Genomic DNA, 23,811 nt, shown 5'->3' on the forward strand with positions numbered 1-23,811 from the left:
TTGATAATGACAAAAGGTTTACTATCTAGATCTATTCTATTGATAATAAAATTGAGGAAATTAGGAATAGATTCATTTAAAAATGAAAGGAATGAAAAATTATTTCTACGTGCCTAATAATTTTATCAGTCGATTTTTACGTCTATGCCATCTCACTGAATACTTTTATACATTCTGGACGTTTAAAACAGGTACTCTCGCTATTAAATAAAAAGAGTGTGTGTACTTATGCACACGCGTTAGAAGTTATACTTCTTTGGCGTATGGAAAAAAAATAACTAAAATGCCGTAGTGATTAACGATAAATAGTTAAATTAATCAAAAAGATTTTATTTAAATAAATAAATTATTAGTAAATACTATCACCGTCGTATATGAAATTCATTTAAAAACACCAAAGTAATATTTATTTATTCCCACTATTTAATTGTACTGTTACGAAATACTTGTTCTAAATATAAAAATACTAGAATACACAACTGAACATAGTTATAGATTTTCACGCCACCTAGACCTAACTTAACGATGTAGAATTCAGGTGTCGGTGTGCGCGCGCAACGTAAAAATTCACTCTCATCATTTTTCTCCATCGCGCCAAAAGAAGTATAACTTCAATAATTTTAATATATATTGAAATTGTATCAATTCATTTGGATATTATAGGATTTTAATAGAATTGAGAAATGTTGTTTTTTGTTCGAAATCTTATGACGTTATGTTACCATAATGGAATATTATTGATTTAAAGTAAGCCAAAAATCACCCTTCTGTGTTATGGCAATGAGAACTACAACGGTTTATGTAATTATTAGGTATATGGTAAATTATTTATTCGGCAGTTTTCACATTTAAATATACCTATTACAATAAACTCGGATTTGTTATATTCATAACAAAAAACATCCAAATTTACATGCTACTTATATTTTGGCCCTTTAGTATAGAAAAGCCCAGAGTTTGAACCTGAAATCTTACCAACTTTGTCTGACCGTTTTATTATATTCTTTTCCCATTTCCAACTATATACCCAATGAATGCTTTTAACGTAAGGTTATATGTAACGATTCGATACTAGTCTATTCTGATCCGATATAGTTCTTGATTCTTTCACGAATTTTCAGTGAATGTTACGAAGTTTTGTGCTTTTTTCTTGCGTCCCGGCGTTCGCTGGTAGGATGCGGTTTTAGTTCTCGTATATCTAACTGTAAATACAATTTATTAAATTATAAACGATATAATATGTATTCAGAAACATTTCTTTTTAACTCAAAATACTCAACTCGATTGTCAAAGTTAAATATAAATTGCGTGGCTGCATAACACATAACATAAATTTTTTTCTTACTTGTAAAACAAAAATTAGAAGCTTTGACCGTTTCAAACATAATAAAATGAAAACATAGAATATATATGTACATATATTTTAACACATAAATAAAAGATCTAATATACTTACTAATATTTCATCATCCGGTACTCTAGATAATAGATCTAAAACTTCATTGTTCGGTATTGTGTGAGGTCGTAAGATTTTTCTTGTAAACTTGTTTATACCTGAAAAACACATACATTTTAATTATTAGGTCCCTCGTCCCTATAATTACAATGTTTTTTTAATTTTTTTAATAGCTATGGAAAGTTTATACACAGAGAGGAACTTAATTTATACTCTACTGTCTCTTCTCAAAAAAATGGTGGAATCAATTTCAAAGTTTTAGTGTTTAACATGGAGTGATTATTCGCGAGCATTAAAATGAAAATATTGCTCACCCCAAGCCATAAGTAAATATCTCAATGGTATCATATATAACACCAACATCGCTGCAGCCAGCATTATTATCGCTATATAACTTAGATAGGGTACTGTGAAGTTCATTAGGCTGAAAAATTAAAATTCAAGAATAAAATGGGCAAAATAGCAACACACCTCCTCCTACTTGAAAGACACATTTCTGTGTCTTTTTTATTGATATATTTCAAGCAATTATATACATATATATGTGTGAGTATATCAATGGAAATCGAAATTAAGTTTAGTTGTTACAATGGGTACAGACAAGCTTTTTACAGCCCTTTAGGCCTGGACAGGAAGAAGTAAATCACGACAAAATGTATGGTAAGTGATTTACTTAAAGTGTGTGACTAAGCTGAACATCCGCTCTTGGCCACAGACAATATAGTATAGTCGTTCTTTTGTTTTATTCATAAGATAACGTTTGTTTGTCTTGAGTAAAAAACATTAATTAATACTTACTTTTTAACAGCCTCTCCTAAGGAAGCGACATAACCAATAGCATTTTGTACAGTTTGCGTTACTTCTTGTATAGCTTGAAGACGCTCTTTCAATGATTTTTTTTCTTCCTGTAACATTTCACGTTTAAAGTTATCTTTTGTATAAAGAAGGGTGAATAAATAAAATTGATTAAAGCTCGTATTAAATTTGGAAAGTGATAATTTTTATTTCAAAATTTAAATTTATCATATGATTTTCATATGTTAAATATGTATTGTTAGATATAAAATCTAAAAACATGCATAAACATTTAAATGTTTACTAAATTTTGACGAGAAGAAAATATAGGTTTACCTTATCAACTTCCTCCTCATCGTCTTCTTCAGCCAATAAATCATCATCATCTACAGGAGCGAGAAGAGGATTGCCACCTAAAAAAGGTTTTTTTAAAATTCTGTACATAGGAATATTTTACATATATTTTACAACATCATAGATACAGCTAAAACGACAAACCTATTATAATTATAGCCTATTAAATTAAGATATTTAAAAAATGACATCCGTCACATAAGTTTCATTCAACTTCACGAGGATTGATTATTTATAAGGCATTACCAGTACAAGGATTGAAATAATGTAAGACTATAAAAAACACGTGTCTACCGTTTTAAGTGTTATGAAGCCTCGTATTGGAGAAAAGGTAATAGAGGCAAAAATATTTCTGAGTCAACCGTCATAACTAATAACTCGTAATAATTTTTCTTATACGCCACCTTCGTACACCAGAGATTCACGGAAGCAGGGGTTGGAAGTAATTTTAATATACTGCTAGGAATAGGTAGCAAAGAAATGGTTTTAAATTAGAAACTTTTGTTATTTAAACGACTTCCATGCACCTCTCTTATCACGATCATGTTAAGAGGTGAGTGATAAGGGTGACCATTTGTGATAATTTAACCCCTATATATACAATATTTGAACCATTTTTGAGTTACTATGTATTTAAGCTTATTTTAGATTTCGGGAAAGTTTCGATAAAAAACAATACCTAATGTAAATAAAACAAAAATACAAATTTAAATTAATATTTAGAACCGGTATCAATTTTCAAAAATGTTGAGTTCATATTTTCTTAGTTGTAGAGTGAGGAGGCCTTTTAGGAGTCCGGACTTAACGCCAGTTAATTTATTTTAAATCCGAGGAACAACTCAACAACAACAGTTTATAAGTGACTCAACCCGCGTTTCACTAGTGGGTTATATACCATACAGATCTTAATATTACCATTATATATGTCTGTTGAACGAATTTGTTGGGCATATTTAGTTTTGTGAGCGTTAAAAACAAAAAGCATGCAGACAAAATAAAAATAAAAACTTACTACCAGAAACGAATCTTTTTAAACACGCCCAAGGATTTTTGTAGGTTTTTATTTGTTCTATAAAATAATAATTTCGAAATTAGATACATTTGAGTTATTGTTACATTATCACTCGTAACATGGAGTAAGGATTAGGAAAATAAATAAATTTTAAATTGTTTTAAATTAAACGTAGTGGTAATTAATAAACGTTGCACTTATATTTTGTGATACACTATTTTTTAAACACTTTTAAGTCATTCAGTGACAAGGCATATATAACAATTTAAGTTCATATTATATTTGACTATCTGGAATATACTGATGATGAAATAAATGGCTAGCCAACATTATGTATTTAACTTATAAATACTAAATATAAACAAATACAATTTCGTATTCTGTTTATCTAAAACACCTTAAAATAAATTTCTCTTTTTAGGAGCTGTTATAACATGCATATTATTTACCTGTTAATCGGTAAATTAGCCAGTTCCTCGCGAAGAATAAAAGTAGAAACAATGGTACCATCCACATTTCGTAATAGTAGCAAAAGACGAGCCACGCGAGAAGACCAATAAAAGAGCAAATTCGCGATTCCCATTCGAAACAGTCTCTGAAAGTCAAAACGACTGAATGAGATTTTTCTCGAAATCGAACACCAACATAGCTAACGTACCGTATAAAATAAGACTCTTTTTTATATAGACAATTGCAAATCGTTGTACTGGAAACTAAAAAAAAACTATGCACTGTTCGCTTTGCTAATTCATAAAATATATAGGAGACTAGTTCTATTTTGTATCGTTCTATTGGTTGTTTGCCTTGAATTGTCATATATGTATATTCTTTTCTATAACACCGCAAATGGCCAGAAGACTACTCTGATACCGCTCATGGACACTCTCGCAGAGGAATTGCCGGCCACTTAAGAATTACTACGCTATTTACATAAAGGACCCTATTCCTATCGAATTGGTACCACAGTGGGTAGCTGGTTCAACATAGTGGTGGTGGGCGGCAAATTACGTTATGTAACGCCCAGTTCTGGAACTACGGACGTTGATACACAAACGATACGAAAAGTAATACATAAAAATTGCAATGATTTACTTTTAGTTTTAAATTGAAAAAAAATCTTGTAATATAAACATAATAATATATAGTGTATATTTCTTAAATTGCTATCGAACTGTAGTAGGCGATTTATATTTCATTTCTCATTATAAAAATTAACTTACTGCAATATTTTTCCAATTTCAATAAACCACATTATAATAGCTTTGAGCCGCATTACGTTTCTTATAAATAATTGTCGTTTGAATTTTGCTTCTTGGTGCATGTATTTAGGCTCTTTTGGATTTACAACTCTTATGGCTGCTTTTAACTGAAAAAAAAAACAAAAAATATAGCTTGGGGAATTATATCTATAAATAGAAGTAGATATAATTCTGGAGGATTTAGGTATGTTCCTGACGTACTAACATTTTTACCAAATAAATTCATTTTGCATATGAATGAAAATGTAATCTTAACTTGATAATGTATGTAGTACTTCATCCCTCAACACATGATGAAGGCATATTTCTGCACATTTAATTTATCGTATATTCGTTAACAGGCAAAACATTATGTCCGACCAACATCATCAATTTTAAGGCCTAAAGAGAAGGTTTTCTAATAAAAGATGGCACAGCCTAGGTTCGAGGGCACTCATAGTTCAGAATGATAAGCAAATTAGATAGAAAATAATAAAATAAAATAATTAGTTTAAACTCACCGGATTCCATATCACCGACATCTCTAAAAGTATTTGTGGAAAATTTCCCTTCGCTCTACCCCGCATTTTCTTGTCTTTCAACGCGAACCATCGTTTCTCCCCATTTCGTATGTTTAATACTGGTATTGCCAGTTTACCCAAAAACTCGACTTTGTGGTCATGGTCTTCATCGTAAACCGTTATTTCTAAAATCGAACTCATGTCCTTGACTGTACTGAAACCAAAAAACTAAATTACAAATAATATTATTGAACGAACAAATACCTCACTGAGACCATATTTAAATCTAAGAACTTATACTTTTGTGAATTTAGTAAAGAAAATTACTTATTATCACACATTTAAATGATGTTGAAACATTTACACACACATATAATTGCGTTAACTCATTCCAGAGGTCGTAGGTTCGACATCCGTCTCTGCACCAATACAATTTCTATCTACGTGTGCATTTGGCACTTGCTCCTACGATTAAGGAACATACCGTGAAGATACCGGCATGCCTTAGCTCAAAAATGTTGCTAACGTTTGTTACGTACAGAAGTCTAGTCATTTACTTGCTACTATAAAAAACAATTGTATACAAAACCTATATAGAAATCTGACGCCTAGACCTAAAAATTCACCAATGGTTTTTATAGTGTAAATGTAATTTTAAATGTGTCATAACTACACCATTTCTTACAATGTAAAGATCTTCATCCAATTCGGGGTCAAAGTCTTATACTCTGTGTGGGTTTGGAGTCTGGCATTGCCAAGTTCTACAACACAGAATGGGTCAGATTTACCCCCTAAATCGGCTGCAGCCAGACCCTTAGCTCCATAGACTTTAACGCAGAGCCAACCAACACCGCTAGAGTGCTCATTAAGGCGGAACCACGCCTGAAAATTGAACACAAACCACGTAAGAAACTATGTGGGTTATTAATTCAAATGTATTTTTACTAATTACAGTAACTTCACATCAAATCATCATACATTGGGAGTGGACCTAATAAATAAAAAGGCGTAGTAGTAAACTATATATGGTGCCAAACACACAAGCCATGCGTTGTCACAGATAAGTAAAATTGCAATATTTCATAGAAATATTACTATAAATTTGTGCACTAGCATACTTGACACTTGAAACTCCTTGGTGACAAACTTCGCAAAGTTATTGTTTGTATGATAGTTATAATTATAACATTGGTTTCGTCTAGTTATGAGCCCTAAAATTTTGGACAGTCCGCGGAAATAATGTATAGGGAGAACGGACAACCCTATATTAAATAGTAGCCTTAAGCCTTATTAATAGCCTTATTAAAAAAATGACATTCGCCTCAAATCTCAAAATAACACCCAAATTAGCAAATGAAAAGTGATTGCTTGGCTCCATAAATTTAAGATAGATGTATATTATGTATAAGGTATAAAAACGTAACTTTCGCTATCTGATTGTTGTACTTAATGATTTAGTTTTTTGTATTGATTGTATTTTATATCTCTATCGTTAATAAGGAATTTGTACTGTACCTTTTAGTCACCAAGGTTAGTGATTTTTGGTGTTTTCTGTACTTTTAGTTTATATATAATGTTTAAGTATTAAAAATAAAAATAAAATAAAGTTGGTCATAATCCTTAAAATCCCTTGATAATCATCCTTAAAACGATAATTGTCTTGACATTTGTAAAATACAATATTTACCTATATTATATTTATTTCTAAATATATTATGATTTATTAACATTTGTTCAACACACAAAGATACCACTCCACATACTAATATATTAAACAATATTAAATGCATGACACTGTCTTAAATGGTATTAAGGTACTCACATATCTTTTTTCAATATTTAAAATATCTCTAGGATTTTCTTTGTACGTCGCTAAGTCTGTAATGGTCTCAGATTGAGTAGTGCCACTTATGGTAAGAAGAAGAAAAATCTGTCCATTTCCATCTTCCAAGTCCTTCCGTATATTGTGCGTTTTCTCTCTTTCTAACTTTGATAAGTCTATTGTACATCTATAAACAACATGGTTTATGAAGCAATTATAAAAAGTGTACGTAGTACGCAAGTAATTTTTAGCCCACTCTTGTCATACAATCTTTTAATGAGGTTTTAATCCAACATCATTTAGTTCGCTCGTTAGGTTTAATGAATGTTCGATAAACTTCTTAGGCATTTAATAAATCTAGAAATATTAACCTAAATGTATGGTGGTGACAAGAAAGAAAAGATTAATTAATTTTTAAGTCCAAAATCTAGCTGGAAAAGAATTACATTCATATTTTAAAAATTCATTTCTTAGAGCCAATTTCTTTCTGAAGAAGAATAGAGATGTTATACCACAACGCTTCTCTACTCTCTTCTTTATTTTTCGTGCGCTATAATTTAAGCGTCATAAAACAAAGAATCCTTTCTTACCGCCCCAAAAAATCATCTTTCGTCTGTTTATCCTTATCCCAAACCGTCACCTCCAATATTTGCTCTTGGTCGTCATAAAGGTGCAGGTCAAATTGCTCGAGCCACGAGGGATGCAATGATTTCCAGACCACTTTACTCTTGTATTTTTCGTTACCTAACCTGAAAGAGAGAAACTTTAGATTTTTATGATACGTAGGTAATAAGGTCACCGCGGTTCGCTAGGGCGATAAATAATAAATTAAGCTCTCTTTTCAGAGATCTCATTCCACACCGAAATTCATAAAATAAGCCCACATGGCGATATATTACATATTGTTTCACATTTGAGCCAATCTTCGGAGCTTTGAGGTCGCTCCATGAAGCCTGTGAAATGCCCAGGAAACTTCTAAGTTTCTGGACGGAGTTGACTTAAGTACCAATGACTTAACGCACAACGGATCAAATCCATACACATTTGACCCAACTAGTTAACTTTATGTTTTTCAAAGTTGACCGTCTTTTGTTTCCTGAGATAGAACCGTAAGTTTATAGCTCCGTCGATACTATAGATTACTACAAGGATAATAAACATTCGTGCTTCCATAACATGTTGTTACTAATACGTATTTTAAATCGATATATTTAATGTGACTAAAAAATTCTTAAAAAAATATTTTAAAAAATTCAGGTAACTTTTACCAATAATGGCTTTGTTTGTTGTTTCATGTTGAATATATGTTTTGATTTACCGATCTCGAATCTTACTACTGTGCTTTGTAAAACTGTGCTTTATGTTTCTGTTTTATATGTGTATTCCGTTTTGGCTTTTGTGTGTAATGTAATTGTTTGGTTATTGTTTAATGTATTAGCTGTAGGAATACTTAAATAAATAAAATAAAAAATAAAAATAAATAATTTTATAGAAATACATATAACACCTTACCTAAACTTGCAGTAAGGATCACTGGATCTTGTGTCTATGTCCATCGCGGGAAGATTCTTGGCTTCCACTAGAACAATGGTGACCACAGAACTCCATATTTGCGCTTTTAACCTTTTGTTGACGTCACTAAGCCGTGTGTTTTTTAAAAGATACTGAAACAAAATGACTACGTAAAAACCAGGTACTTTTAAATGGTTATTCACGTTTACATCATTATCTAATACCCATAAGATTTATATATTATAAATAAAAATATAAGGAAATTGATTAGGAATATATTTTCCCTCCGTACAAGGAAAAATTGCGAAGACAAATAGGCGATGACTATAGTAAATGTGTAACAAAATGTAGCAAATCGTAGTAGCGTTATGCTCTGAATAAAACGACGACTGTTACGTAACATTTGTTTTGTTCACTTTACGGTTCACAATACTTTGCTGTATTTGTTCCGTACACATCCAAATAGTCAAGCACTTTGCAGCATCTGCTGCAATGTTACTTCAAAGGCAATTATTACTTCTTCATCTTCTGAACCAAATTAATTATTCTGTCGCCGGGATGATCTTTTTGTGTTCTCTCGCGAGTGCGTGCTTGAAGGACCCTAAGTCGAATTGGTTCGGTGGGCAGTGGACTAAACATGGCATAATTTTCGTTTCTTGGCTATTTGAATATGTTCAACAACTCATTACACATTCACCTCAGAACCACATAGATTTTAGTACATTAGATCACATCTATATAAAAAAAACATTTGCGCTACCGCTCAGATTTATGTATATTACTTGATTATTTCATATAGTAGGCAAGTAGGTAAGTGATCAGCCTTCTCTGCATAACACAAGCCGAATTTTCTATGTTTAAAGCATACCAGTTTCCTCACGATGTTTTGAATTAAGAGCGAGTATTAAATGCGCACATAGACAAAAATCCTTTGATGAAAACCCGGAGATCGAACCTCGATCTACGGCTTTCACAGATCGTAGATGAATGAGACTAGTCCAACACTCCTGCTGACAGTTATATAAAAATATAAATAGTTTTTTATTTTGCGATGTAGTTAATGCGACAAGCAATAATTAGGAATTATTTTGAAAATAGGTAGGAATGCGCCTGTATATTCGAAATTTATAATTAAGAAATAAACTGTAGTATATAATATATATATAAATATATATATATAAATATATATATATATCTATATAAATATATATATATCTATATACACCCAAAATCCAAATATATTAGTAATGTTAGTCCACTACATTTATCAAAATGTACCCTATGTATTCTATCGCCTCGGTTCTTTAGACGGGGAAATCGATTTCCGATTTTTTCAATAAAATCTGTGCAGGTGTTGATAGCAAAGGCTATATCTGAATTTTGTCCTGGAAGGCTGCCCGCTCTCGGTCTTATTTCTGTGATTCTGTAAATTTTAATACTTAATATATTTAATATCTTAATCTTTATTTTATTTTGAATATGAAGAAAAACAACACTAAGTAATATGTTACTGTAAATAAAATTTCCTAAATAACCGATAGTTTCTAAAGGTTATTGTTCAGGGAATTTAAAACACTATTATGAAATGAAAATATACTCAAAATTAGACACGACAAAACTTTACTTTTAATGTTAATATTTCATGGACAATTTTAATTAAACTCTCTACAAATAATGACGTCAAACATAACCTATGATAACAGATAACCATGACATAACCGTAAAAGATAGTCATCGATCGAGCATTTTTCATCATACGTTCGACTACGACTGAAATGCGGTATTTGACAAAGTTCAAAACCTGCTGTAGGATTGTAGAACCTACTCAAATAGTTATATTTAATTTTGCTTTAAAAATATAAATTATACAGTCATAATTTCTAGAACCCGCCATAAGGCGTATCTCCGCAAGATCGTCGCGTCGCACAAGTATATACTATTATAGGTATATCATTAGGTATATTATACCATGCTAGAAAACACAAGCGTTATGTTTTTACGTGTTAATTATCATTCGTAATTGTCAGTGGGTAACATTTTATTTTTATATCGAAAATAGTGTCCGACGTAATCAAAGTCCATAGATAGTATTAGGAGGCGTGTATAACGCAAAGAAATATTACTGGAATGGTACCTATATGACCGTATTGTGTCACGTGACCTATAAAATAAATATTTTATATTATTTACAAGGTATTTTCTCTTTAATATTTTTAAAGCCATATAATTATTAATAATTTATTTTATTTTGTCAAAATGTCAAATAGCCCATTTTCGTATTTTCTCTAAATGTTTAACTAGACTACGTCGTACGTTACTGTTTGTATATTTAGTAGGAATATATCTCTTTATTGATTTTTATTGTATTTATATTCCAATTAACTGTTCATTGTTTCTTGAAGGTAGATCAACTATATTTTAATAAATAATTTAGTTTTATTAAAACTATAAAATTATTTCATTCATATATTATAATTAAATGTAATATCCCTATTTTAAAAATTAATTTAACTTAAACCGATAAAATTAAATTAAAACGTTTAACAATTACAGGAATAGAGAAAACTGTGTAAAACACTTACCGCTCGTCACTAGAATCCAAACAAGAGAAACAAGATTCACTAGAACTACGAAAACTGGAATCATCTTCCATATTTAAATTTGTAGCCGATCGACATCTCCTATACAAAACCCCATGCTTTTCCACAGTCAAAAAGTCTTTGCAAATATCTTTAGGGTCTGCATTAACACTAGGTTCGTCTATAATCACAGATGGAATACTGTCTGAGTTTTGACTATATTTAGAATCAATGGAAGACTTGCCTATACTATCTTTGTCTGTGGCATCCTCAATTGAACTTCTTTCTTCAGACAAGTGAGAAACGAACTTTGATAATTTTGATTTCTCTATTTTATTTTGCACTTGGTCCGTTATATCTTCAACTCGATCAAGTATTTTCTCTTGAAGTCTTATAATACGATTCTTGAATCGTTCCATTTTGTGCTCAGCGTCGGACATTTCGTTTACAAAAGCTAGTTTTAAATTTCAAACGCTTTTCGTTTTAACTGAGAAACAGTTTATTTATTCCTTAGATTCGGGAAACCGACTCCAGGTAGGTTTATATTCGGGGTATGTAAACATTCCTTTTCTAGGTAGAAAACAGCACATTAAAGAAATAAAGATATCTATATAATCTAACCGAGAAATGTTATTCCAGGCCTTAAGAATGAGTAACAAGGTATAAATTTGTGGAAGATATTAAACTCGACATCTGTATTTCACGAGCGAGGAAAACCGATGTATTCACGGATCGTAAATTGCAAAGCTTGTACATGTTTATACGAGGCATAGCATAGGTGTGTTGTTTCAATTAACATTATATCGATTTTCAGACAATTCAATGCCGAAATGAAAATGACATTGCCACCGCTAAATTTTACTAAAGCTTGATAAAAAAATGAGATTTTTATATACGGACACTTGCAAGACACGATCTGAGAAGCTAGAATAAAACTAATGAAGATACCGTGACATTAATCTATACAGTAAATGTATTGTTAACTTAATTATGGAAATTTCAGCTTATAATTTTTTGTTTTTAATTTTTTGGGTTTAAAATTCAGTTTTGACATCGAGCGCTAAGTTTTGACTCTCAATCTGAGGGTTGGGTTAGCGTTCCGCTTTTGATTTTTTTTTGGACGCAAAAGACTACATTTCTTTGCTCTTGTACAGGTTTTAATATCAATTGAGAATTCTTTTATGAATTTCTTTAAAGCATGAGCTGACGAGACTAACAAGAGCTTTAGCCGCAGTAACAGCAGGTATGCAAAAGGAAACGCTCTGTGTTAATACATATGACAGAAAGAATAAATCAAGTTTGTTGCTATTTTAAAGACTTTACCGATTCTCTCTTTCCATTCGTAGCTTATGCATCGGCGTAGTGGTCAGTAAGGAAGCACCTAGAGAGGACTATTTCCACCGGTTCCTATCCAGCGCCTTTCGGTGACAGTGTATAGTTTTGAGGACGTTGAGTCTTTCACTTAAATTTGATTTCGCTTTTACTAATTTATTATAATTTAAATTCCGGGTTTATGAATTTTCCATTCAAACAATCGTTTTTGAGTACATATATAAGAACGTGGGAATACAAGAAAATGCTTTTATTTATTTATTTAACAAAGCATGACTAACTGTGAGTTCTATGTTATCTGTGATCAAATATAACGCATTTACAAGGACAGTCCATAATGAAACAAGACATGCCAATACAATCATTCATTTTCGTAATAAAGCTTTAAAATTTTCAATTTGTTCGATGTTTGGAACAATAGGTGCCAAACGAAACAAACACGATTCGATTGAAAATTCACGATGACTATATTCGTAGCATTTACACTTATAAAATATTAGAAATGTATTGAATTTGGCATAACATTACTTACTTACTTAGTTAATTAATATAGAAATATAAAGATAATATTAGAATCACAAGTATTGCAAAACAATTACTATTGTATCTTTGTATAGTTTAGTTCTTTGTGTTAACTATACTATTTAGGAGACTAAATTAGTAATAGTTAGAAAAGAAACAAAATAAATAACACAATTGGTTTTAATATTATGGTAGGCTGATTTGATTGCTGACGATGAATGTATTGATTACGTGGAGAGTGTTGCAAATAACGTAGCTTATTATATTAGATTGTGTCCTTTTTTGTAGTATATCTGGACGATGTATTTAATATAACATTTGCATGCCTAATATAATATGGCTTATTTGTGAGTGCGACATATTTAGGGTCTGTTTCACAATGTCCGGATAAGTTCCAAATAAGCTATTTATTACTTATAATAACTATTACTACTACTAGGATAAACACTATTTTTGCGTTTCACGACTGTCAGATAGCGCTATTCGTCATGAAATGCCATGTATCTTATTCGGAACTTTTATCTTTCGAATAATTTATGTGTTGCATAGCTATTTGTAACTTGGAACTTTTTTATAGATTCGAAATTAATTAACCGTATTTGAGCTCTCCTACCACAGCTAACAGGTAAGTGCTTTTTTCATCTGGTTATCTTAGCACAATTATTTATTTATAGTTTATATAATCATTCAAGTTATCATTCAGTAAAAACTTACGTGCCAAAGGTGTTTAAAACAGATATTTTTTATGTATAACTAATACAATGTTATCATCGTACGAATAGTTTGGACACGAGCCAAAAAGACTTGAAACATTTCAAGTACGCACATTGTTTTCGTATTTATATGTTGCTCTTTTCGTTGCGAGAAGGGAAAACTTAAAAAAAAGTAAGTGTATTAAATAACAAGGCGGATTACCTACCTTTTACTATGCTGTAGCGCCCAAAACATTTATTAGTAGGCAAACAATCTCAAAGTAAATATTACAGACAATACTTTAAAGATAAATCTATACGGTACCGTGAAGGCATCGAGGCCCATAAATTGTTTATTTATTTAGTACTCCTACAGCTAACATAAATTATATATAATTACAAACAAATACACTGAGAATATAGCCAAAGATGATACATTTTACAACAAAAAGATTTATAAAAGGGAAAAAACAAACACAAAGTATTTAATACATTTAATTGTGATTTAATTTAATTAACCAAGCCTAAACTTCTACTTGTTCTTTAACTATGAAGTCAGGTATGAAATGTATTACGTATATTTTCCGTAAACAACGTTTACGTTAATGAATTTCACGTGCCAAACCTATTAGCACGCGTTTAGATAAATTATCTAACAATTAATATCTTCAGTTTAAATAGTTTAAATGATTACGAGGGAGAAACAGACAGAAATTTGCTTGTAGCTGTTATTTTACGTCCTTATTTTTTATACTTTATAAATTATACGCTAGCAAAAATTTATCTAAATTTGTTCAGGGGACTACGTTTTGCAAGCAAAAGGATAAGGTATTGCAATTACTTACGTAAGTAGAATATTCGGTATAACTAAATAGTAGACTTAAGATAGTAAACGGAATAGATAAACTTTAATAGAAAAATATTTTTTATTTAATAAACAAACATATTTTAGAAAAAAGTTGATTCGTTTGTGGCTAGGAAGGTTGATTAGACATATTTTAACAGTCTTTGTGAACTAGATAAAGCACTCTTGCTTTATCTAGTTCCTACTTTAGTTTCACATGATTAGATAAATCTCTATTTATCTACTTTCTGATTTATTTAAGCATGGGAGCAGGTCCGTTCGTCGTAGCCAGCAGTAGTAGTAGTAGTCATGTTTCTTTATTAACTAAATTGTTTTAATCTGCGTTCATATTATACTTCAACGGATATATGTAGTTATGTCTAGACAGTTGGCCACACTTATCTGGCAATACAAGCCGAGACATCCATAACAATAGGTCCAACTTCTGCCGACTATTATTTGGACGTCATTTTAATTTATTTTCAGTTCAAATATATATGTGTATGTATTACTTGCATGCTATGGTCGAATAAATGTAGATATTTAATGTGTATAATGGTATAAAATTAAATAAAAAAAAACTCAATATTTTTTACACTGCATATATAAAAGTTACGTCGAAAAACATTGCGAAATTAGTATATAGCTCATAAAACCCAGCCGGCATTTTAAAAGGCATGTTATCAATAAGTTGTACCTAGACAATTATGTGCATAATTATAGACGTTCATACGTGCTTATAAATCGAATTGTCTATCTATACGCATTTGTTGTTTTATGTTACAAGAGAATAATAAAAAATGAGACCAAAAACGATTAAAATTAAAAAAAAAGTAGAACCAAACCGGTATGGGTCAAAATTTGAAAAATACAATTTATGAGAACGAGATTAATGCAAGACAAAATGCAATGCAAATACTTAAGTAAAAATCAATTTAAGAGTGATAGTCGTCTGCCTGTATATTATGATAGTCATTCCTAAAGTTAATAGTATATACCAAACAACAATATGTATATAATAATATTGAACTAACTGTCCTAAAGTTTGAATGTTATCCTTTCTCGATATGATCTCAAAAGACCTTTAAGGTCATTTCAAAAATGTTAGTAAGTTAAATTCAAATCACTTAGGTTCAGCACAAACATTAAACTAAGTTTTTAAAAATAACTAGAAAACCACAGCACATGCATTGTATCACTCACTGTTTATTTGTTTTACAAATTTAGGTTAGTTTATATCTCGCACGAGTTACATACGCGCGCATGCGTGAACGGTTACTGCACGACTGATTTGAAAATTGAATTTTGAAATTAGAATGTAACTTTATTCTTTACTTTTGTGTTTCGTAAAGCACTATGTATCCCTCTGTCTTAGGATTTATGTATCCCTGGCTATCAAAACAAAAAACAAAAATTGTGGTTGATGATGTCGTATTACAAATACAATAAATAATGTAATACTAATGAAAAATATCATAGTTATATAGAGATAACGCCTTATGAAAAATGTGAAAGCAGGTAAAGGTCTAAATAAATATTATTTCATTAAGTCTAGTTGGATTGGCTGACACATTATGATTATTATAAAAGGAAAACTGCAACTTACATACACACGATAATGACGTCGTAATAGCGAGTTGGCGTTCGTCTTAATTTGCAATGCATAGTAGGTACTTAGGTCCCATAACTATATATTTACAATGTTCCAAACATTTAGGTGGCATGGATGTTTATTAGTTGACAAAGTTCCTACCTATTAAGTATGTGGGTTCCAATATAACATGTTGGACTATAAGTTTATTTTGTATTGACTTTACTCTTCACATTGACGTTTGACCTATGTGATAAAATATACCGTACGTCTATTCCTGGTTAGATTTATAGTTCGATGTCTACTATGAGATAGGTATATCGCCGTGATATTGCATGTTTTTTGATACCTAGAAACCGGAGTGTAATCGGACGTGCCTACCACAAAGCTGTCATATTAGGCATAGTAAAATATCTGTTAATCCAACTAACCACAACGACTTCTAAAACTTAAGAGTTTCTAGTAATTGCTACATACCTGATCTTTGTCCTCTTGTGACTTAGGGTACAAGGTGACGTTCATCACGATCTCCCCCATATCCTGGTTGAGCTTGTTGGGGTCTCGCAAACACAGCACCAAGTCTTGTGATCTTCCAAGCTCCAGAGCGGTTAAATCAAGATAACAGGATCCCATAAAGTCATCTTGTAAGCCCCAGTCATAGTCGAAGACCTGAAAACGTTTTACATTTAATAATAATGAGTTTTTGCTAAACAATGTTCGCGATATAGTTCCGGGTTTCCAGTTATTTTGCTATGCAATTTTTTAATAAGGGAGTGGCTCATTAATTATGTTTTAATTCTTTTAGTAAGGTGCACTACTTGCATACGTCTAAATCATAATCCTTGCCAAGAGATTCGTAAGAAACAAATCGAAATGATTGCTCTGTTACCGAATTAGTTTGGTTGTATTTAAGACTAGAGGCTGTAGACAGACAATCGCACACCCTTTTTCATGATTTAAATGTATAAACATGTGTCTTCTACCAATTTATTATGAGAATGTAATCAAGAATAATTATCAAACAATAAAAAACTACACTCTATAGATGTTCGTTAAAATTATTTTATTCATAGAAATCCGTTTAACTCTATTATTTGAACTCTTCGTTCGTCTCTTCCTGTCAAATTGTGTTTATTCTGCGATGAAAAGATACAAGATGTTTAGATTTTATGAAGGAGACCACATTTCAGCCTCGCTAGCCTCATTTTTCGCTTAAATATTTTAGCGTTTCTAAAAGCTTTATTCTGATATTACCTTTTACATTATTTTCTATATTCAGTAAAGCAGACGCAGATGTGTTCCGCTACCACCTAGTTTAACAGAAGACATTAAAAACCAAACTTTTATAACCGTAATGTACTGCCCTTTTGCAGTTATATAATAAATAATGGCTCTTGAGTACAAACTGGCTGCTAAGAATGTAAAACGAAAGATGCAAGACGCAACGATACTTTCGTTTGTTCGGAAAAAATTAACGTACATAAATGTGACGTAAGTGAACGAAACGTCATGGTTGGGTGTTTGACGAGAGATGTTGTGGACCAAACACAAATTAACGGAATGTTGAATTAATTTGTTATTCATTCGGTTTATATTCCTTTTTTCATCTTTATTTTGAAATTTATTTTTGTATTTTTTTTTTTAAATTTTATGTTCATATGTAGTAATTGCCATGTATTTTAGAATAGATAGAATGTTATTTATACAAAAAAATTATAAATATATACTTATATATTTTTGTAAACTTTCTTTGTAGTATAAAGGCTTTGAAATCGAAATTTATACTATAGAAAATGTATTATACATTACGATGTATACTTTATTAAACAAATGAATACAGTAACACCAATCCGACCTTTAATAGTTATTAACTAACGCCTTATTTATTTTATTTCTTCGACATTCAAAATCGTGGCCATAACAGGTACTGGTCAATTATTTATCAGACCCTCTTTATCTACCTCGAGATAAGACAAGAATGAGTTTGGTTCCGTTGATTATTATTAAATTCCCATATCCTAGAATAAAATAGAAGGTATATCAAACGAAGCAAGCGTTTTTAAAAACGTTGCTTCAAATTTACTTACTATATGGCACAATAAAAACATGTCTTTAGAGAAATTTTGTCAGCCAGCTCATGAATCTAAATTGCGTATGTATTCAAGTTGAAATATCGACCCACTTTCATACAAAACGAGAAAATGCTGGCATTTCCATATATGAGTTATAAATCATTCCTTATGTTAATCCCAAAATTAATTTTGAAGGTTGTTTTATTGTTATATATGTATATGTATGTTGTTTAATTTATTGTTTAGTGTATATCTATATACTTTTATTATAAGATAAAAGAGGAGATATTTGATTCTTTGTATTTTTGATTGATTAGATTGAATTGAATAGGTTCCAACTACTGGACTTTTTGAAAAAAAAAATAGAATTCTGCAATCCTATATAACAAAGGTTATAGAATATATTCAGAAATTTTAGAGATCCGTATGTAAATTACGATAGTGTAACCCAAGTGAAAAATGTATCAATAACATGTAACATGTCTCACAATTAGGCTAAGGACTCACGAAGCGTTTTTCACCCGCGCCAGCCGCGGTCAGTGAGGCGACGGCGGCGATACGAGCGATTGCAAGACAGGCGGTTAAACGTCAGTAGATTTCTAGACTGCCATGGACACACACCAGAAACAAGCTGTTGTGTTAAACTCACTTCAAAGAACAATTTAAAAAAGTAATAACAAGTCAATCTCACTGCGGTCGCCCGCCAACCGATCGCAGAGCGCGCGGGTGAAAACCGCTTCGTGAGTCCTTAGGCTTACAGTTATGCCGTTACGCTAAAGTGTAGTATATAATTAATTTACCTTCAATTGAACAGGCTGGAATGGATCTTCAATAGGTACCGTGAAGCATTCGTCCCACACTGGGTTCAGGTCCCGGTAAACAATTCTTGACTTGTGAAGCAGCCTCCCTCCCACTTTGAACTTGACGTAGGGGTCACTTGTGCCTGACAACAAACCTGGTTTTCCACAACCACCACATTTTGTTAGAAAACAAGCGAAAATTAATATAACAATGATAGGAAAGGGGATGATTTATGACTCAATTTTAAAACTTTCTTTTTAATTATGATTTTATTTATTCTGGCCATGCGTATACTAAACTTTATTAAGTTTTCATGTTTAAAAGATAATAATAATTCAAAATCAAACCCTGTGAACGAGCCCCTAAGAAATTATTACACATTACGTGTTGTAACATCGATGCGACCTATTAGACCAGGGTCGATAATTTTTGAAACCAAAAAAATAATGGTAGTCGATCTTTTTCCATTTTCTGAGAAGATTTACTGTAGTATAATATTTTTTTCTTACCATCGGAAAGTAGAAAAAGTAAACTTTTTGAAAAAAGCTGATTTTCGACGGGTAATTTTTCGACTGAAAATTAGGTTATTAATTCAAAATAAGGTGAAAAACTAAATATTTCAAATCAAGTAAATTAAAGGGTATTTAGGTCCTAAATGTAAGTTTTCTCCAAATTTCACGAAATCCCCGCGAGAAAAAAAGTTTTTTTTTTTGAAAAGATAAATAAAAATTTTTTTTCGTAACAATGTACATTACTAACCTACTCCAAAATGTCTAAATAAGTGAATATAATTCTTTGAGAAATACAGTATCTTTGATCTGAACCGAAACCCCCGCAGTCTTAATGAGACTGGCCTAGATGGCAAAGGGAAATTTTATTATAATATAACCTTTAGGAAGTTCTTCGCAGGTACTTATGCGTTCAAGATCCTTAATACATACTTATATCTAGACTTTGATTGGGCTTGATTTTTGTATCATAAGAACGCAAGGTTGTGGCATGAGTTTTGAGTGGTTGAGTTTAATGTCAACATGTAAGGATCAGTATCACCATTGCTATCACAACTAACAGAATACATTTACATGTTTCTTGTAAGAAGATATGAGAAGAAATTAGTTAATTCACGCACTGTATTCAATATCTGTTTTTTTTATATAAATAATAAGCCCGGCTAGAAGAAAGTTAGCTACAACAATAAATCATTATTAACTTTGGTTTAGTAACGTCCAGAATGTCTCGTTAGTTTCCAAGCATAAACATGTTGTATTTATTCTATGTTGGACGAAATTAGCTTAGTTTTGAGTAGAAGATTTTTCTTTTATTGTTTTCGTTTTCTTTCAGCAATATACATATAAAATATAAGTAAAATAACTGTTTGATGAAAATGGTAATAATATAAATGGATTAAATGTACTTTTAGATCAAAAACATCAAATTTAATTAACTTTTGGGACTATAAATAGAGACGATGCAGTTTACGTTTGATCTTTTACATACAACAGTTAAAGTCTAGAACAGATATTTTCGCTTTGTTTGACATTCTTTTTCATAGACATGAAAGCCGCGGTTTCTATTATGTCTATTACAAATCTTTGCGAAACAGTTAAAGCGTAAACATACCTTCCCCTTTCTTCAGCAGAGTACACCCGTTTAGTGAAAATTTCGTAAATATTTATATATTTCCTTCACTTCTGGATGGCGATATAGACTTGGAATAAATTCACTGGCCATAATTCTTTATGAGACTTGGTTCAAATATCTGAGTCTGTTAATTTTCCTAATGATTGTGACCCTTACATGCGGGTAATATTTGGGTCTGAGAAACACATACGAGCAAGTGTTAGTTAAGCACATTAAAAAAATGGTTTACCGCCGTAGTTCAATCGCACAAGCTATCCGTCGAGAATAGCACTCTTGACTCTAAGACAAACACTCCTCTACCATAGACCTCTAACTACGTTCTTATGAGCATTAAATTAAAAACCTTTTATTTGACATCGGAGGAAAGAGCTCATCTTTATTCCTGAAGGGAAACCATATATTTGAAAATTTGGTTAAAAAAACTAATACAGAAAAATAATTATTCATTAACATGGCCAGGTTTTATAATCCATAGAACTTATACTTTCTATTATTAGTATACTTATAATATTTAAAAAATATTGTGTCAGTGTCAGGTGCAAATGAAAATGATTTAAAAGCAAAAGCGCTGATTAATGAGATAACGTGCAAAATATCAAAGAACAAAACATAAAACTTATATATTATAATTATATATCATAGATATAGTAATGTAGTTAACATATATACGTAGTTGTTACCAAAATATATAGCTTATGGGTAGCTGTAACTTGCACGTAAACTATATGATTTTTTCAAATCTCAAGAGTTCATCTCTTAAGAAAATTGGCTGTAACTCACAAATATTATTTAAATATTGTTTGAAGGTATATCACCAACTCTCTTAGGAAATACATTTCGTTTGCCGAGTAAATTGGAATGCATTTTACAACATGTCATTATAAAATTTATATTCATACTACAATAAAATTTCTTATGTGTGATTATTATAGTTTGCAGTGTATTTTGTGTCGTAGTGTGCCATTTATTATGTTTTGTGAACTGAATTGAACTTATGAAATACAGCTGCTTAGCGTGATAGCCCGTGTTACCTATCACAAGTTTTTTGTGTTCCTATATTCATTACTAACCATTTTTGTCCATAGCTATAAGGTTTTGTCCTCGTTTCAAATGAATCCTGAGCTGAAAGAAAGCGTATTGTCGTAACTGCTGTTCTCTTAGGCGCTGGCCTTCGTCTGGTTCCTGGAAACAAAACAACTTTTAGCTACTTACTTATATATATTAATTGTGAGTCAATTTACCTTTGGCAGAGCTGTTACATGTTTGTTTATACATATTATTATTTAGTATTTTTCTTTAGATTTAATTTTCTTTAATTTTAGTTATAGTTGCATTTTATTTTGAGTTTCTTTTTGTTAATTTATTATGCACTTTTTGTAGTTATCCTCTGTAGGTGTATTTTTTATTGTTCCCGGTGCCAAATAACTTATATAACTTACTTTTTGATTTTTTATATGTGAAAATATGTATATTATGATAACGAAGTATAAATAAATAAACAACTTGAAGGATTAAAAAAGAACATCAGAGATTGCTGATATTTTTAAAGTTTTTTTACAAACATACCTGTAATTACTACATCTTCTCTTAATTCCCCTCCCAAAGAGGCTATTAGTTTTCTTAAAACTTACGTACCGGAATTTATAATACATTTTCAGTTAAAGCACGTTAGCGCTGGTGATGTAGTTAAAACTTTTAAATCTTTAAAATAAAAACATTCTGGAGACTTGCTGAATGAGGAAGTTGGATCTATGGGAAGGGAATAGCACTCCTATATCGGTAAAAAAGTAACAGATATGGTCGTTAAATAATAATTAGGCCAGGCTACTAATGTTTTCCCACGACGACGTAAATGTATAGACTATATAATAGAGGTAAATGTAGCATAGAACTGCAAGTTATAGTTGAATATGACTTGAAATGTATTCCACCGTTCAAAATACAGGTGAAATTGAACTTTATAAAAAATGTACAACGCGGGATACGAGCTACAGAACGAGAATTTATATCAATTTAATCTACATATATTTCAGGTAATCTTTATACAATTCTATACATATATTTTAAATAACGTTGCAAGTAGGCTAAATAACCATTGAATAAAATCAGACCATTTACCTCATAATTATAAGTTTTTTTAGTTATTTACACTGACCAGCTGAAGTAGTTCCACAGGAGGCCTTGCTGAATGTTGAGGTGTTGCAGATGTGGAAGCCACAGGATCTGTAGATGCTTGCCGAGTCAACGACTGATCTAAAACAAACATATTTATACTAGTAGTACTAACTAGATATAATTTTCCTGGTGACTGTTCAGTACTTCACAGATGCAGCGTTGAGTTACAGTACAAAGAAGTTTCAGGTGTATACAAAGTAAAAAGACGTATATTACATATACGAATTATGATTTGTGATTTTTTCGCGTAAATAATCGGGATCTCAAGGACCTGCTCTTAATGCAATTCAAACTATATAAAACTACTACTTTGGTTAAAAGTAGCGCTACAACTTTTTCATCTTCTGTTTTTTTTTATAATATGCATATAGGAGATCAGCCTTGTATGGCTGCCACACACTGTCACTTTTTTGGATCTAAGACTAAGGGGGTCTTAGGGGTTTCCTCACGATGTTTTCCTTTACTGTACGAACAAGTTTAAGCTTTTTATACGCATAAAGACAAAAGCCCCATAACTGTACAGCTGAGGATCAAACCTACGACTTCAGGGTATGACTCGCACGTTAAAGCCACATTACTCCATTTACCCATGGATGAAAAAAAAAATTTGTTGTTTTAAATCTTTAAAAAAAAGCATTTTCGTTCTTTTCACTCTTGAGTAGACTTACCATCGCGTTTGCGGAACAGGCGCATCCTCCGCCACTTTCTGACAGCGATTTTAATTTTCTTCATCAGCGCACAATTTGATAGCACACTTATGAATCTGTGACGCCATTTTAAACACATCTATTTCCTGTCTATTACATTTTCGTTTAACTGAGATTCATTTGGAACTTTTTTAGTAGAAAATAG

General features: G+C 31.3%; 1 protein-coding gene across 8 annotated transcripts in view; it reads right to left on the reverse strand.

The window, feature by feature from the left end:
• Nucleotides 1-382: 382 nt before the first annotated feature.
• The window catches only part of LOC110993554 (multiple C2 and transmembrane domain-containing protein), a 61,355-nt gene continuing 37,926 nt past the window's right edge, over nt 383-23,811 (reverse strand). The window contains exons 1-18 of one of the 8 annotated variants that reach the window (XM_022259859.2): nt 23,628-23,783; nt 22,940-23,037; nt 21,855-21,966; nt 19,143-19,297; nt 16,748-16,939; nt 8,711-8,862; nt 7,789-7,947; nt 7,199-7,385; nt 6,062-6,258; nt 5,377-5,590; nt 4,838-4,983; nt 4,067-4,212; nt 3,618-3,674; nt 2,588-2,664; nt 2,255-2,361; nt 1,771-1,880; nt 1,457-1,554; nt 385-1,202 (exon numbers count right to left, since the gene is read on the reverse strand). In XM_022259859.2, coding sequence (XP_022115551.2) covers nt 1,128-1,202; nt 1,457-1,554; nt 1,771-1,880; nt 2,255-2,361; nt 2,588-2,664; nt 3,618-3,674; nt 4,067-4,212; nt 4,838-4,983; nt 5,377-5,590; nt 6,062-6,258; nt 7,199-7,385; nt 7,789-7,947; nt 8,711-8,862; nt 16,748-16,939; nt 19,143-19,297; nt 21,855-21,966; nt 22,940-23,037; nt 23,628-23,745 — 2,400 coding nt within the window. In that variant the 5' untranslated portion in view covers nt 23,746-23,783 and the 3' untranslated portion in view covers nt 385-1,127. Of the gene's footprint in view, nt 1,203-1,456; nt 1,555-1,770; nt 1,881-2,254; nt 2,362-2,587; nt 2,665-3,617; nt 3,675-4,066; nt 4,213-4,837; nt 4,984-5,376; nt 5,591-6,061; nt 6,259-7,198; nt 7,386-7,788; nt 7,948-8,710; nt 8,863-9,988; nt 10,134-11,292; nt 13,127-15,882; nt 15,999-16,747; nt 16,940-19,142; nt 19,298-21,854; nt 21,967-22,939; nt 23,038-23,627; nt 23,784-23,811 lie in introns of those variants that run through there. The other 7 variants (XM_045628830.1, XM_045628835.1, XM_045628831.1 and 4 more) reach the window with 7 other exon arrangements.

Source organism: Pieris rapae, chromosome 7 (assembly GCF_905147795.1).
Source record: "Pieris rapae chromosome 7, ilPieRapa1.1, whole genome shotgun sequence".
Classification (NCBI taxonomy): Eukaryota; Metazoa; Arthropoda; class Insecta; order Lepidoptera; family Pieridae; genus Pieris; species Pieris rapae.